The sequence below is a fragment of the Natator depressus genome, chromosome 24, assembly GCF_965152275.1.
Source record: "Natator depressus isolate rNatDep1 chromosome 24, rNatDep2.hap1, whole genome shotgun sequence".
Classification (NCBI taxonomy): Eukaryota; Metazoa; Chordata; order Testudines; family Cheloniidae; genus Natator; species Natator depressus.
In genome coordinates this window covers 6,729,393-6,745,100 of record NC_134257.1, presented here as the reverse complement: position 1 = coordinate 6,745,100, position 15,708 = coordinate 6,729,393, and the positions used below count along the sequence as shown (strand labels likewise).

General features: G+C 50.1%; 1 protein-coding gene across 2 annotated transcripts in view; it reads right to left on the bottom strand.

The window, feature by feature from the left end:
* PLEKHO1 (pleckstrin homology domain containing O1) overlaps positions 1–15,708 on the bottom strand; it is a 66,953-nt gene that overhangs the window by 43,956 nt on the left and 7,289 nt on the right. For both annotated transcript variants that reach the window (XR_012636244.1, XM_074939138.1), the window contains exons 3-4: positions 3,230–3,370; positions 2,104–2,208 (exon numbers count right to left, since the gene is read on the bottom strand). Coding sequence is in view for 1 of the 2 variants with exons in the window: in XM_074939138.1 (XP_074795239.1) it covers positions 2,104–2,208; positions 3,230–3,370 (246 nt within the window). In the remaining variant the exon portion in view is untranslated. The remainder of the gene's footprint in view (positions 1–2,103; positions 2,209–3,229; positions 3,371–15,708) is intronic.

Sequence of the window (15,708 nt, the reverse complement as noted above, 5' to 3'; positions counted from 1 at the left end):
TGTCTGTCCTTGAAAGGCATTTGCAGAGCGCTAAATGGTAGAGCTTTTGGTGGGGTCAAAAGCAAGAGAATTAAGAGAATCTAATCATCTATCTTAGGTTTTTATACTGCCACCCATCACTGTAGTATCTGACCAGCTTCCGTGTAAAACAATTCACAACAGGGAAGTCCCTAGACTTGAATTTCAGGTGAATGTGGGCTGGATTGATCACAGGGCATCACATCTGAGTTCTGGGAGAGGGACAGACTAGTGTAAAACTATCTGCTAGGCTGTTAAACCATTTCGTGGCCCTCCTTTGACTTGCAGACCCCATATCTGCCATGGTAAACCATATGCAAGAGCATTGCTTTCCCAGACTGAGAGCTGCTTGCACCAGTTGAGATAAAGGTGCAGTTTTATGCTGATGTAGTTAAACAGATGCCACTTTGCATGTGGACACTCCTATCTATTTATACCTGGTTTGCATCAGTTTTGCTCGTGTTGATAAATGTAGGCCTTGTTTGCATGGGGAAGTTGGAACAATACATCTTTGTTTTCTCCAGCAGAAACTCCCTCGCATCCTCACACAAACAGCCTTGTTTTGGTTCATCCCGCACTTTAGTTCACAATAATGCAGCCACTTTGGAAGTGACCATATTCTAACAGGAGTGAGATCATATCCCCATGCTGGCCTGTGCCCCGACAGTTCGTCCTCCTGCTGCTATCGTACAGAGCATTGGTGAACAGCTGGATTGGCCTGTCTGGTTACCTGTGTGCACGCCACACCTACAAGCGCAAGCTGAACAGAGACAGCCAGCTTTAAAATGATACAAGTGCATTGTGAGGTGTTAGGCTCCAGCCAATCCCTAAGCTGGGAGCTGGTCAGGTGACTCTCAGGGCAGGTATATAAGCCTCACGGGAGAAAGAGCAGCTCAGTATGCCCAACGTAGCTTCGTGGCTTGGAATCGTCCCGTGCCTCAGAGAGGTGACAGACTTCACGGGCCTTAACCTGCTCCAGCCCAGCTCCCAGCCCTACTCTTACCTTGTTCCCACCCTGCTCTTGACTCCTGATTCCAGCTCTGACCCCCAGGCCCAACTGCCACTGCTCCAACCTCTAAGCATGACCCATCCTCACCTCGGTCTCTGACATGCATCCACACAGGGCTTTTCACTGGCTCAAAAACCATCTTGAGTTAACCTGGTGCAACTTCTGGGTCCAAGCAAGGCCTTGCTCAGGGCCTCATTCTCATCTTTACCCCTTTGCATCACACTTGCCATGGGGAGGTTGGAGGGATGGAGCGGGGGATGCTGCTCTCCGGGTAGTTAAAAATACAAGGCCCAAATTCATCCTTGGCTATTAGCTAGGCCCTGCGCAGACACTTATCTAGAGACAGTCCTGCCCCAAGGAGCTCACAGTCTAAACAGACAAGACAGACAACAGCGTGGATTCCTGTGCACTTTGATGAGGGCAAGATGGGCCTCGCATCTCATCTGTTTTCCAGGTGACCCCCTGGGTGCTTTATGGGGCTCTGCCTCAGGAGGCTGTTCTCCCAGGATAGATAGCCCCTGGAGATAACCTAGGAGTTGCCCGAGGCATATGGAAGTCATGCCTCGCGGCATGTAATCACTGCTGGCTTATTACGAGCTAGATGGTCACAGAGGGTCCACCAGAGCCAGCGTTGCAAATGCCGATCCCCCCACATGCCGATTGCCCTTAGCCAGAGCCCAGTGGCTTTGCACCATTGGTTTTGAGGCTGAGAAAGAGGGACATGCTTGCGCTGGGCTGGGAAGTGCGGGCGGCCTTCCCCACGACAGGTTCGTCTCCTCAGCCAGCGGCAGCTCGCAGCAGCCAGCCTCCCAGCCCGGGCTGACGCATTCAGGATCACAGGGCTCGTGCTACCGTGCTAAAAATAGTCGTGCAGACTGTGCTTTTAAGTCGTGGTTCAGGCTCTGAAGCCCACCCCCCACCCCAGGCTTCATAGCCCGAGCCACAGCCCCTACACAGGCTGGGAGACTGGTTGCTGAGCAGTCGTACCTGAGGCAGGAGAGCTGAAGCCGAAGGCTTCACTCAAGCTTAAGGCTGAGACAACAAAGCTGGGGCCTGGCCCTGAGAGAACTTCTCACCTCGTCTAAGATGCGGTTTTTGGCTCGGGTGATGGCAGAGTTGAGGGCGTTGATCCAGGACTCTTTCTCTTCCGGACTGACGGCCAGGAAGATCAGATTTGGTGCCTAGGAGAGAGGGAATTCATGTCAGTGCTGTGCACAGCGCCCGGGCGGCAATGCGTCGGCTCGGTCCCCGGCCACCGTGACGCCGCCAAGAAAAGGGTGTGGGAATATATACAAAGCCCGGAGTCTCCGCTAACGCAAGCCAGCACAGCTCCACCCAGCACACAATTTATGGTAGCAGAGAACTAGACTGGGGGTCTGTTTTATTTCTCGGGAAGAAGCATATCCAACCAGCCAATCCACAACTGCCACTAACAGCTGAAATGTTTCCAGTCTTGCTAAATGGTTCGGTTACTGGTGAAGGATCTGGTCCACGTTGAGACCATCCCAAATGCTTTGCCTGTCCCTTCTTTAGACTACATAAGAACATAAGAATAGCCATACTGGGTCACACCAAAGGTCCATCTAGCCCAGTATCCTATCTTCTGACAGTGGGCAATTCCAGGTGCTTCAGAGGAAATGAACAGAACAGGTGATCATCAAGTGATCCATCCCCTGTCGCTCATTCCCAGCTTCTGGCAAATAGGCTATGGACACCATCCCTGCCCATCCTGGCTAATAGCCATTGATGGACCTATCCTCCATGAACGTATCTAGTTCTTTTTTTAACCCTGTTATAGTCTTGGCCTTCACAACATCCCACTCCAAGGATCTGGAGTTAAATGATTGGCTTATTTAATTAGAGAGGCCAGAGGCTGGATTCTGCTGCCATTACAAGTCAATGGCAAAACCTCCTAGTCATCACTCAACACTGCAGGATCTACTGCCTCCAACAGATGGAGGTTCATAGGTCTTAAAGCCAGAAGGGACCACTGTGATGATCTAGGCTGACCCTCTGCATGGCACAGGCCAGAGAATTCCTCCCAGGGATTCCTGTGCCCAGCCCAATAATTTGGGCATGGGCAGGGACACTAGATCTTGGAGAAAGACAAAGAGGGGGACTGGGCTGTTGACTCATGCTGCCATAGTCAGTACAGCCTGATATCTTGGTGAAGGTGAGCACAAGCTGAGTAGGAAGCCGTACCGTGTTTCCAGGCTGTTTGGAGTGTGCTAGCGTGAACTTGCTGTGGTTCTTTTTGCTTCTGCTTTTGGACTTCCTGAGCTCTTCGCATTTCTCGTAGTCGCTCAGGTCAAACACTTCCTGGATGTTTTTTTCATCTTTGACCTACGAAGCAAAAAGTAGCAACTGTCAGTGGCGGGCTGCAGCCGACAAAGGTCTTCCGCTCCAGACTAGCTACTGCTGGGATGGCTTTGGTGGAATCACCCAGGGTTTATACATTTATAGCGTGTGTGGTGTAACTCTGTGTGTGCTTATTATAATTGCTTTCCGTTGTTGGAGCTGCACTGCATATCTACAGAGCCCCACACCTCATGCTAGAGCATTGTCTGTAGTCCACCCAGTTCTGATGTCAGAGTAGTATACTCATTTATCTTTGAGGGCGCTTTCCAGTGACACACTTTGGAGTCAGGTGTCCACCTACCCTTCAAGAGGAAGGATGTGGTTAGAACGCTAGCCTGGCAGTTAAGAGACCTGGGGTTCAAATCCATGATTTGCTGCTGGCTTCCTGTGTGACCTTGGGCAAGTCACTTGGTCTGCCTCAGTTTCCCCTCTGTATAATAGCACTCTATCTCGGGGAGTTGGGGGTTGTGAGGATCACTATATTAAAGATTGTGAGGTGCTGCTCAGGTACTACAGTGATGCGGGGTCCTATAACTATCACAGGGACCTGATTCCCATTGAAGGTCAAATTCTATCTAACCGTCCTTTGCAACTTTGAAAACCTGCTCCATTGATTTCTAACCTAGTCTGGGATTTTCAAAGTCAATCTGCCTTGTGCTCCTCTATTTAGACCCTTATGAAAATCTCCTCCTTGATTCCTGAGGGATTTCAAGGGGGTGGGGGGGGCAGAGCGCCCAACTTCCTTAGGCCCCTGAAAATCACAGCCCAAGCGCTAGGCACTGTTATAATTTTTAAAAGCCATACACACAATGAAATTAGCCATGTAAATTGCAACACGTGCTGTAAGGAAGCCGTTAACGGCCCCCCCACGGGCTTAGAGCTCATGGCCAGTGTCTCCTAAAGCAGTGATGGGTACGGGGCTCCTCAGTATTTGGGATCCCCATGTGAGACAGCTTGGGCAGGGCTTCCACAACACCAAAGGAAGTCACCAGCAGAGGTAGCTGCTCAGGTCTGAAAATCAAGCTCCTTGGGAGTCTTAAACGGGGCCTCCAAAATCAGGGCCCCCTCATGGACCATAAGTCCCAAGAACCCCCTGCCCCATCCAAGAGAACTAAACCTTTTGCCCCGTTTTGTGAGACGAATAAGATCCCACTCCTTGGCTTGCGGGGTGGGTTTGCAGAGAGCTCTGTGCCACGTAGCAGGTTACACACACAAAACGGTGGCCATTATCTGCAGACAGACCTGTCGGAAAAAGCTACAGTTCTCCCTTGGACTCTCATAACTGGTCACATCCTTGCCCTGGCTAACACCCCTCCCTGCCACTTATGCATTGGACCAGACAGCGGGCATAGGCTGGAGGAAGGAATATATCTAGTTCTGTATTGAAAAACATGGCTTTGGTCTTGTTTCCCCGCCTCGAAAATCAACTCCAAACAGTGTCAAAACACTGCACACGATCTGCTGAGCTAAAATTCAGGCACACGCCACCTTCCATATCACTTTTACACCAGTGTCCCCCTGTTGACCCCGCTGAGCCAGACTGATCCTGAGTCACACCAGCGTCAGCAAGGGGCGCTCCATCTTTGTGCACGCGCTTGTGTCCCGTTGTGTGTGTGCATGCGTGAGCTGGAGCGTCTGGAAGCGAGTGGGCGTGTGTCTCTAGATTAGCAGATGCAATCACATTAGCGCTCAGTGCCTTTCGGAAGATGGCACAACAAAAGTTCTGGAGGATAAAGATTAGCACTTTCTATTTTTAACCTGGCTGCATTATTACAGCAGCCACGACAGCTGATTCAGGAGCCAGTCCCAGGTTTCTGATATGGCAAAGAAGCCACTTCCCCTGTTGCTGAGCCTCATCTATCGCGAAGAGGTGAACAAGAAAAAACCATCAAAGCACAAAACTTCAGAGCACAGGGTACAGCAGCCTGGAACCCAGACAATTAATGGTGGACATGGACAGCTAGCCCAGCTCATCGGCTGCTTCCACACACAGTGTGTTTATGCAACCCCTTCAGAAGAGAATGCATTTTCAGGGCCTGATTTGCATTTATACTATGGTCCCTCAATGCAGCATCCACCATACTTATGCACCTATATGACCCCCATTATCATAGATTCTAATGTATTTATCCTCACAGCCCTCTGTGGGGCAGGGCGGTGCTATTATCCTCATGGTATAGATGTGGAAACTGAGGCACAGAGCGAGGGAGTGGCTTGCCCAAGGTCACAGAGAAAGTATGTGCTAGAGTAGGAACTTGATCCTAGGGCATAGGCTAGTTCCCTAACCACTGGGCCACCCTTCCAGTGCAAAGGGCCCTTAATGTGGGTATAACTGTAATTTACATCCACTTTAAGGTCTTTATGGAAGAGGGGACACCTGGAGGGGAGCAGTGGCTCAGCCCATGCATTCCTCCCCAGGGGAATTCCTGACCACGCAGGTGGATACATTGGGTTGGGGGCTGGGAAAAGGGTTTGGCCTCTTGTGTACAACAGGGCCTGAGCCCTGGCCAGGCTCCTGGGACTCCAGGCTTCATCTAGTCTGAGCCTTCCCCCATTATAGGATGGGATTTTCAAAGGAGCCTATATGAGTTAGGTGCCCAGCTCCCACTGATTGTCAGCAGAAGCAGAATTGTGCCCTACATGCAGTCATGGGGCTTTGTAATGGAGTTTGAGCAAAGATTGTCATGGAAACCATGTAAGTATCTATCTATCCATACATGAACAAGGCAGTATATAAATAAAACCCAACTGTGGGCTAGATCCCATAGTCTGTGCACTGTAGAGCTTTTATGTACCGCCAGTATCTTCCGAAATACCGTCTCTTTTGAGGGACGGTCTCTCTTCCAGTTGATTGCTGCCCTGTTCACTTGCGATGGGCAAAGAGACCCCCCTGTTGTCACACTCCAGCCAACAAATTACTCATAATTCCAGATGTTGCCTCATTGAGGCCAGTGGGACTTCACTGACCCATAATTCCTTTCATGCACGCAAGAGCTCACCCCATCGCTGTCAGGTTTGCCACCTGTCACGGGCAATGGAGAAAGTGCATCTCTAATGTCTTGCTTCTGGCACAGATTAATGCCTACAAAGCTCTAGAGAACTCAAGTGCACAACAGGCCGAAACCAAAACCCTGGATTTAGCCACCCTTGATCTCTGGGGAGGTTAAAAATCAAACGTGGGACTGGATTCACGGTTTGCAAATGGCCCCTGTCTTGCTGATGGGTTGAGCAAACACCTCAATATCAGTGCACCCCTGTAGCTTAGCACACTGAAATCCAGATCCAGATGCAGCCAATCTTTACAGAGAATGCATCACAATGGATCACTAGAATAGACCGTGGCATGAATAACTGTAATACACAGCAGCAATTGTCAACCTGTGGTACATGTGAAATGCGTGGTTGGTTTAATTTGGCCCCCTTTTATAATACCGTCCGTAATTACACGATCACTGTCTTTAGTTCCATGATCACTGACTGTTTTTCCCTCAGGATCCCTGCCTCAGTCAGCGCACAGAATGGAGGAGGCTCACTAATGAGCAGCAAGTCAATATTTTGTTTTCTGCTGGTTACTTGTGCCCGTTGCTCCAGCTCGATGCCCCCGGAAGTACTCCCACTGATTTCTGGGGTGGGGGTGGGAAGACACAACTCGCTCCTGTTTGCAGGGATGGGATTTTGGGGAGCTGGATGCTTTGAAAATCCCAGCTTGAATCTGTATCGCTATAAATACCCAGGGCCTGGTTCTCATTTATTCCAAGGCTCTGGCATTGGAAAGGGGATGTAAACTGAGTGGAGCTGTAATTTACGCCCATTTGAAGGTGCCTTTGTGCTGCCAGAGTGGTGTGAAGGGGACCTGGTGGCACTGAGAAATCCGGTCCCTTAGCGGTGACGTGCTTTTCACACCTGTGACATTGTTTTCACAAGCTGCCAAAGGTGCCCAAGCCTCGGATCACAACAGGACTCAACAGCTGATCCCTCCCACCTCCCTACTGCCTCGAGATGTAGCGAAAGAAATAAGCAGAGAAGCAAAATGACCTGGATGATTGATTCAGTGAGCAAACTGCAAGGCCAAAGAGAGAACCTGACAGGGAACCATCCACTTCGGTATTTCAAAGGTACCAGCCGGCCACCTCTGCCCCATGTGGGAAAGTCAGACTGACACAAAAAAAGGGGCAAGTGGGTGGAAATGTATTACATCCATGAGTCCTCAGCCGCATGTCAGAGAAGGGAACACTGACAAATACACCCTCTGAAATGAATCACCTGAAACAATCACCCTCGGCAATGCCCGAGTTATCAAATCTAGCCCCACCATTCAGGCCAACCCTCAGTTTCTCCAGATTCCCAGTGGTCCCCGAGACATGCAGATGAAGAGGGTTATGTGGGATATGCCCAATTCTCTTCTTGTGTAAACTGGAGCAGTTTCACTGATTAGGACGGACTGCCAATGACCCCAGCAGAGAACCTGACCCTATGTCTTTTCAGAATTCAAACAACATATGTTTCTTTGGAAGAACATTTCAGCCTGCCTAGAGGACCTAGGAAGGATGCAGCCGAAGAGGCTTAATGAAATACCGCGGCTATTCCTACCAGGGAATAAAGTGCAATTTCTCCATCAGCTCGAGTGATCTGTAAGGAGAACAGCGAGGAGTGGAATAATGCTCTTGATTTTCGCTTTTCTCAGAATGACCCATCTCAGTTAATCGCAGCTCTGGTTGGCTCTGCCTCTCCGGAGTTAACCCCAAACTCAGAATGTTCATTGGGATTGTTCGATTTTTTTTCCCAGTTGAAAGAGTTTGGGGCTTAGAGTTTCAAAAGTGAGTAGTGATTTTGGGGACCTCTTTTCTGGGGGGGGCCGAACCTGAAACACCCTTAAAGGGGCTTGATTTGCAGAGTGCTGAGACCGGGCACCCAAAGTCTCTAGCCACTTAATTTTTTTGCAAGAAACAAAATAGAAGGTAAAAACATGATGATTTATGATTAGCATAATTCTAATCTATATTCTTTGTACTACTCTAATAATGTATCCATATAAACACCCATGATCTAATCTCTCTAGCTGATCTGATCTGCTTTCTTGAAACACGGTAAAGCAAGGAAGGCTGTCCCTGGAGACTGGGAATGGGATATGCAGCCTTTCTCCTTGAGTATTTTGTCTTCAGATTTTTCCCCGTTCAGTTGCTGAAAATCTTTGCCTGTGTATTGGCTTATGTGAAATGAGTTTGGTTGGGTCTCAGCCCAGGTCCTAGGGGGTAATGCCACCATGAAAATCAGCCTGATTCTTTCCAGGCAAGGATGCAAATGGAGATCGAGCTCCCCGCTCCCTCTTAGAGGGGGTTCTCTCCCAGGCAGGGGTGAGACATGTAACCAAGGCAGGTTGGGGAGGACGCTTGCCCTGCTGCTGTATTTGGTCTGTGGAGACCTTAGGTCTCCAGTGCTATTGATCTGGCGTGTTTCATCACACTTAGATCCACTGCCCTCTTTTGCCATCCATGCCCCGTCACTGAAGCCAATGGATTTGCACAGGTTTCCCTTTAACTGGTAGCTCTTTGGGGCAGGGACGGTCTTTGTACTCTGTGTTTGTACAGCACCAAGCACAGCAGTGTCCTGGCTAATGGCTGGGGCTCCTAGGCACTACCATAACACAGCTAATACATAGTAAGAATAATTTAATCAGGCAGAACGTGGCCCAAAATGAAATGGAGTCTACAGGGGCGTTAAGTGGGTATTGGTCAGGCAAGCGACGAGCCAAGCTTACATTATGCTACATCGTGTTCATTTTGTTGCCTCATCCTCCTCCCCACCCTATTTGTCCCTTTCTAGCTGCCCATTGTAGTAGGAAGAGGGCCTGACACATAAGCCCCTGTATCAGAGCCCTGGTATGAGGCAGGACCTGCTCACAAGAACAGGGCTGATATTGCAGAAATAAAACATTCCTAAGAAGTGCTAGGCACAGAGTGCTCGCACAAACACATCCCGATATCAAGTGGTACCAGAACATCCCGGTATCAAGGATGGTATAAAAACATTCCCCAAGGATAACAGGAACACACTGACCCCTCCTAAAAGATAGGATCAGGATGTCAGTATGTAATAGAGATGTTTTAATCAAACCAACATGTACAAGATGATGGGTGATAACTAGCGATGTCAGGGGGCAGTAACTAGCTGTGTCAAAGAGGTAGTACTAACTTGTTTGGATATCGGGGCATAAAGATGTATCTCAGAGGAAGAAGTATCTTTGTTTGGAAAGTCCTGCCGTTCACTGAGCTGGTCCATTGTTATGGGCATACATGTATCAAGGTCCAGTAGAGTCTGCGAGATACTAATAAACCTGGCTGGGTGCCTTCGTCCCTTACTGGATCTTGTGGTCATTGGGTGGTTCGCTCGAGGTCTGCCGTGCCAGCTATCTGTGCAGGGCTGGGGCATCACACAGAGGGAACACACACATGCAGCCAAACATCTATCAATGTCTAACCACACCCATCACAGGTCTGACATCTGGGCTCTGTCACCTCGTGCAAGTCACTTCACCTTTCTGTGTGTCAGTTTCCCCATCTGTCTCATGGGAAGAATAATACTAGCTCTCCTTTGTAAAGTGCTGTGAGATCTGCAGATGGAAAGTGCTTGATGAGATGTTGGGATTCTTATTATAGTGGGCCTGGTCCTTGATTGGAGTCCCTGGTTCTTAAAGCTAAAACTCAATGCACTGAGATGATCGTGATTTTATCATAATAGCCACTGGGAATCCCGGCCATAGGCCAGGACCCTTGGTACTAGGCCCTGTACAAACACAGAACAAAAAGACGGCCCTGCCACACAGAGCTGAGAATAGAATTCATTGGTACCAAGACGAGAGGCTTCCCCACTTCACCTTCTAGCTTCAGAAAAGAGCTTAAGTAGCTAAGGAGTTTCTTTTCCTTTGCCAAGCAGATCCAATTCGGTGGACAGAGAGGTAATTAGTGTAGACAATACGGTGATGAAATGACCCAGTGAAGAGCGATGTGATCCTTATGTCAGGTGCGCCATTAATCCAAGTTTGCAGTACTGTAGGTTTTGGTCCTCAGTTGTCTGATGTGCGAATGCACTATGCATCTATAGGGCCCTATCAAATTCACAATCGTGAAAAACGTGTCATGAACCATGAAATCTAGTCTTTTGTGTACTTTTACCCTTTACTATACAGATTTCACAGGGGAGACCAGCATTTCTCAAACTGGGGCTCCTGACCAAAAAGACGGTTGTGTGTGTGTGGGGGGGGACAAAGTTATTGTAGTGAGGTCGCAGTATTACCACCTTTACTTCTGTGCTGCCTTCAGAGCTGGGAAGCCGGAGCGCGGCAGCTGCTGGCCGGGCGCCCAGCTCTGAAGGCAGCACCCCGCCAGGAGCAGAGCAGAGGTACGGGTGGCAAAACTGTCCCATGCCAGGCTTACTTCTGCGCTGCTGCCTTCAGAGTTGGATCAGGACCCCTGCAGTTAGAACACCGTGACATTTCAGAGTTAAATATCTGAAATAATGAAATTTACGATTTTTTAAATCCTGTGACCGTCAAACTGACCAAAATGGACTGTGAATTTGGTTGGGCCCTATGCATTTAGCTACCTGCCTACCTGCTAGCAGAGGATAACCAGAAAATAATTACATGAATAATAATAGTCCATAGCTCTCATCTGGCACTTTCCATTAGTAGATCTCAAAGTGCCTTACCAAGGAGACTGATATAAAAGATCTGCTCTAGGAATTATTTTGGGGGAAGTTCTATGGCGTGTGATATACACGAGATCAGACTAGATTATCAGAATGGCCTTGGAATCTGTGATAGCATCAGATAGGGAAACCGAGGCAAAGAGAGGGGCAGTGACTTGCCCACAGTCACCCAGCAGCAGAGCCAGGAATAGAACCCAGGAGCCCCGAGTCGCAGTTTAGTGACCTGTCCCATAGGGCACACTGTTTCCCTGAATGAGTTAAGTTACCCTGTACACATAGCGAGATTTCAGTATATCTTTAGATCAGAAGATTAAGCCTCATATTTATCTGGTGCTTTGGGTCCTAAATGGCCCCCCAGCACTGAAATGCAGGCCCCTCTCAGTGGAAAATGTGAGCTGTTTAACACCATGCAGCAGTTTGGGGCAGGAAGTGAAATGAATACTGTCACCATTTGAAACTCCAGGGGGAATATAGGAAGGCAGAATGTAAACCCCTTGAATTACAGTTTGGCTAGGACACACCAGCTCTTGTGAAAAATGCCCTAGTAACTACAATGACCCCAGGGATCTTGAATACCACATACCAGGGTTTTTCACATCTCTTCCAAAAGACAGCAGGTCTGAAAGAAGCCCAGTGCCTCTTTAGATTTACGTATCCCTGATAAAGGCCTACAGAACAATGAGTGAGACAGAGAACTAGATCACATGCTTCAATTGACCCTTTCTGATAAGACCAAGGAGCTGCTCAGTGCAACCAAAAGGCAACCCCGCTGGAAACTGATCACAGGAATTTTTTTTAACAAAATCAAAAATTTACCTTTGGAACCCCCAGCCACATGATATATGTGAGTTCAAGAGCTTAGAAGGCCTCTAAAAAGTCTTTTTGCTCATGAGAAATCCTGAGTTATATTAGCTCAGGAGTCCTGGGGACATGGTGCCATGATGACCCTAGGCATGTCATTTAATTTCTTCATGCCTCAGTTCCCCCATCTGTACAATGGGGAGAATGACAGTGCCGTACCTCTCAGGGGGCTGTGAAAGAGAATGCTGCATCCAGTGGAAACTCCACAGGGGATTCAGGAAGGCAGGATACAGCCCCGTGAAAGGCAGTTTGCCTCAGATCACCACATCGGATCCATTCCTGCTGGGGAGTGCTCAGACGCTCCAGTCACTACAAATAACCCTCTTGCTTCAGACAGATCGAGCTGGGACAGATCAAGCTACTCAGATGAGGAGAGCAACAAGGAGTAAGGGGGTTCTGAGGACAGCCTGCTGGGCTCTGCTGGGGGAGGAATACCTTTGTTTTGTTGTTACTTTGTGGGTTTTTCCTTTGGAAAATCAAACTGCGCCCTGAGGGAAGGGTCTGAACAGACTGTATGGGTGGTATCAGCTAGTGCTTAATTTGTAACGAAAGAGGTGCCCAGGCTATGAACTGCCAAGCCTAGAGGTGCCAGGGCTCAGCCCTGGCAAGCCCCGGCACAAATTAAGCCCTGGTATCAGCCCTTACAGGCCAGCACCTGCGCTAGGCTAAACAGCTAGCGGTCTTTGCTGACAGAGCAGTTCCTAGGTGCACGTTTTAGGGCTGTGAAGTGTGAGCATCATGCAGCTGAAGGCTCTGAATATCTTGCGTCCTTCCCTGTCCCCTCCTCCTCTCCAAGTCCCGCTTTCTCCCTTGGCTCGACTATTTTTCTTTCTTGCACGTTCCTGGTCAGCAAAAGTCGTTCCCAAGATCAAACTCAGCCCAGCAGGGAATTTGCAAAGACCCATGTCAGCAGCAGGGAGAGAGGAATTTTTTTCAGACCCACCTATGCTAGGGTTCCCCGTGGCAGCCCACACTGTAGCAACCCAGAAGCTGAATGGTTCAAGGAATTGGGAATGGGATTTTGGTTGGGGTCATTAGCTCCCATCTAGTCCTGGTTGGGAGGGGCTGGCAATCACTACTATCTAATAGCTGTTGGGTGTAATGAGTTGGTGGGTCTCAGCTTAGTGCACAGCTCACAATGTTCCCTCTAATTTTTGACAGGCTATGTGCACAAAAAATTTCTTCTGTGCAAATTTTTGAGCTTCTGTGCATTGGTTTGTGCGCGTGATGTTTCGCCGTGTGCGAAGGGTTAGGATCTGTGTGTGCGCGCACACGCACACAGCTTAGAGGGAACAGTCACAGGATATGTCAAAGCTTTGGGCTGGGGGTGTGATTCCCAGCTCAAGCAGGCCTACTCGCACCAGAAACAGAGTGGTGGAGAAGGGGCAGGAACAGCTAAGTGCCCTGAGTATGTGCCTAGCGTCTGGGATAGGGACCGATTCAGGGCGGCTAGCTCTTCCCACTGCTGCAGCTAGCATGGGTGTGTCTCCTCCAGCAAGAAATCACACCTTCAGCTCAAAGCACAGATGTGCCCAAATGCATCGCTGTATAGGGCCCCCCTGTGCAGGCAGTCCCTGTAGAAAGGCCAAGGGGCGAATGGGCCAGGGAGACAGATCTCCATGCTCCCAGGGCAGGGCTGCGGCGTGGCTGCTGGGGAAGATTGCTCAGCTGCTGCCTCGCTCTGTGCATACAAAGGGATTCCTTCTCCAAGGGATCAATCTGGCACCTTTCATAAGCACTGAAATAATAAATAAGAGCGAAGGCCGCAGCGGGGAGGAGTGTTCCATGAATGGAACATCCACTAACGACACTTACAATGATGAGGATGATGATTTATGTTACAGGAGCTTCTAGAGAGCCCAGCCGAGATGCAGGTGGCAATGCAGTGGGGGCTGCACAGAGACATAGGACCAGGTCCTTAAAGGGATTTAGGCACCTAAAGATTGAAGTTAGCGGGAGCTGCTGGGGCTCCAGATCAGGCCCTTGTCGGCAGAGCAGTGAGTCCACAGGAGCTAATTCGGTTTGCCACTAGCAGGTGGTATTTTGCTGAAATCATCACTCATGCGTTATTAAAACTCTGGCAGCGGGTCAGATCCTCCCCATTCTTCACCCTCGCCCCCCACATTCCACACCCTTCTCATTGCCTCCTGCCACCCCCGAGCACTGCAGCGTCAGCCCTAAAGCGCAGCGAGAGATAATATCCCCAGCTGGGCACGGGGTACAGGAATCTAACTACCTGGCCCAGGCCTTGTTGGGCAGAAACTTGGGCCAAGGAAGCAAAAAGCCTGTTCTCAAAGGCTGCTGGGGGTAACTCTTCTGATTATCATCAAGCGAACTAAATCTAGAGGGCCTGGCACTCATCTACATGAAGGCCCAAATGCAGCTTACACTTGAGACAGACACCAGGGAAACTGAGGCACAGAGCAGGGAAGAGGCTTGCTTAAGATCACCCAGCAGGTCAGCAGCAGAGGCTGGAATAGAACCCAGGTCTACAGAGGTCCTGTCCTTATCAATGAGGCTGCACTGGCTCCTAGCTTAGAGCACCCCTCTAACGCTGTACCAGCTGTGAACAGAGCAGCCTTCGGGCCGGTACCTTCCGCCAGCAAATTAATGACATTTGTGCAGATATTTGTGCAGAATGATATTTGTCCAGACAATGCTGGGGCCTGGGACCACCATGACACAACATGGACTAATGCAAAGTGAGTTATCAGACCCTAAAGTGACCCATCAGGCGTCTCTTAGGGCACGAACCAGGCTCTGCCATGCATGTCTACCCTGGGCCGCTCTTGGCATGTCCCCTCTGTGGGGAAGTCCCATATGTTTTTCCTCCCCGAGGACCTTTTGAGCAGCAGCATTAGGGCAGAGACAGGACTCCAGTGTAGCAAACCCAAAGGAAACTCTTTGCTGAGCAGGTTAAGTACAGGCTGAGATCTCAGTGCTTCTCCTGGGTTCTCCAGCCCTGTCCCTAGAGAGAAGACGGGAGGGTGGGAGGTGTAGACAGGATAGAGTGTGGGATCTGCTGCAGAGGGCACAGCGGAGGGGTTGATGGAGGGGAAGGGACTAGACTCTGAGAATGGAGAGGTGGTGGGGAGGAAGTTGGATAAGGGAGGGCAAAAACAGGAATAGGCCAGGATGGAGGGAACAGTTCCCAGCCTCCCGTGCGAACTACCCTCAGCCACGCCAGTCCAGAGGACGAAGTAGGTGAGCGGCAGGTGGGCCATTCAGAACTGTCACATCCATGCATGCTCACACGACAGCGCCACCTGTAACGCCTTCCAACGCCCAACGTGCACGGCCACGCCTGCCGCGCACGTGCCAACACCCGTGAGCATGCACGCACGTGACAGGGCACACTCATGGCACGCTCGAGGAGACACGCCACCGCTCACGCACTGTCCACATCCCCCGAAACACACGCAACAAGCCCACTCCTTACAAGCGGCCGTGCCACCACGCGCACGCAGTGCGGAGTCAACACACGCTCCTCCTCGGGGGCTGCGGCGTGCCGGATGAAGAGCACAGCTGCAACCCGATGCGCCAGGTCACACCACCACTCACACAGGTTTGACCCGGCCACCCCGCTGTCCTGATGGGGCCGGGCCAAACCTGAGCAGCGCTGAAACCTGGTGCTTCAAAGTGGTCGGGCTCTGGCCCGGATGGGCTCCCCAGCTCCGTGGCCTGTGCTGTTCCAAACACACGCACAAGCAGCCCCACCATGTACACGCACAATGTACACAAACAACACAACACAC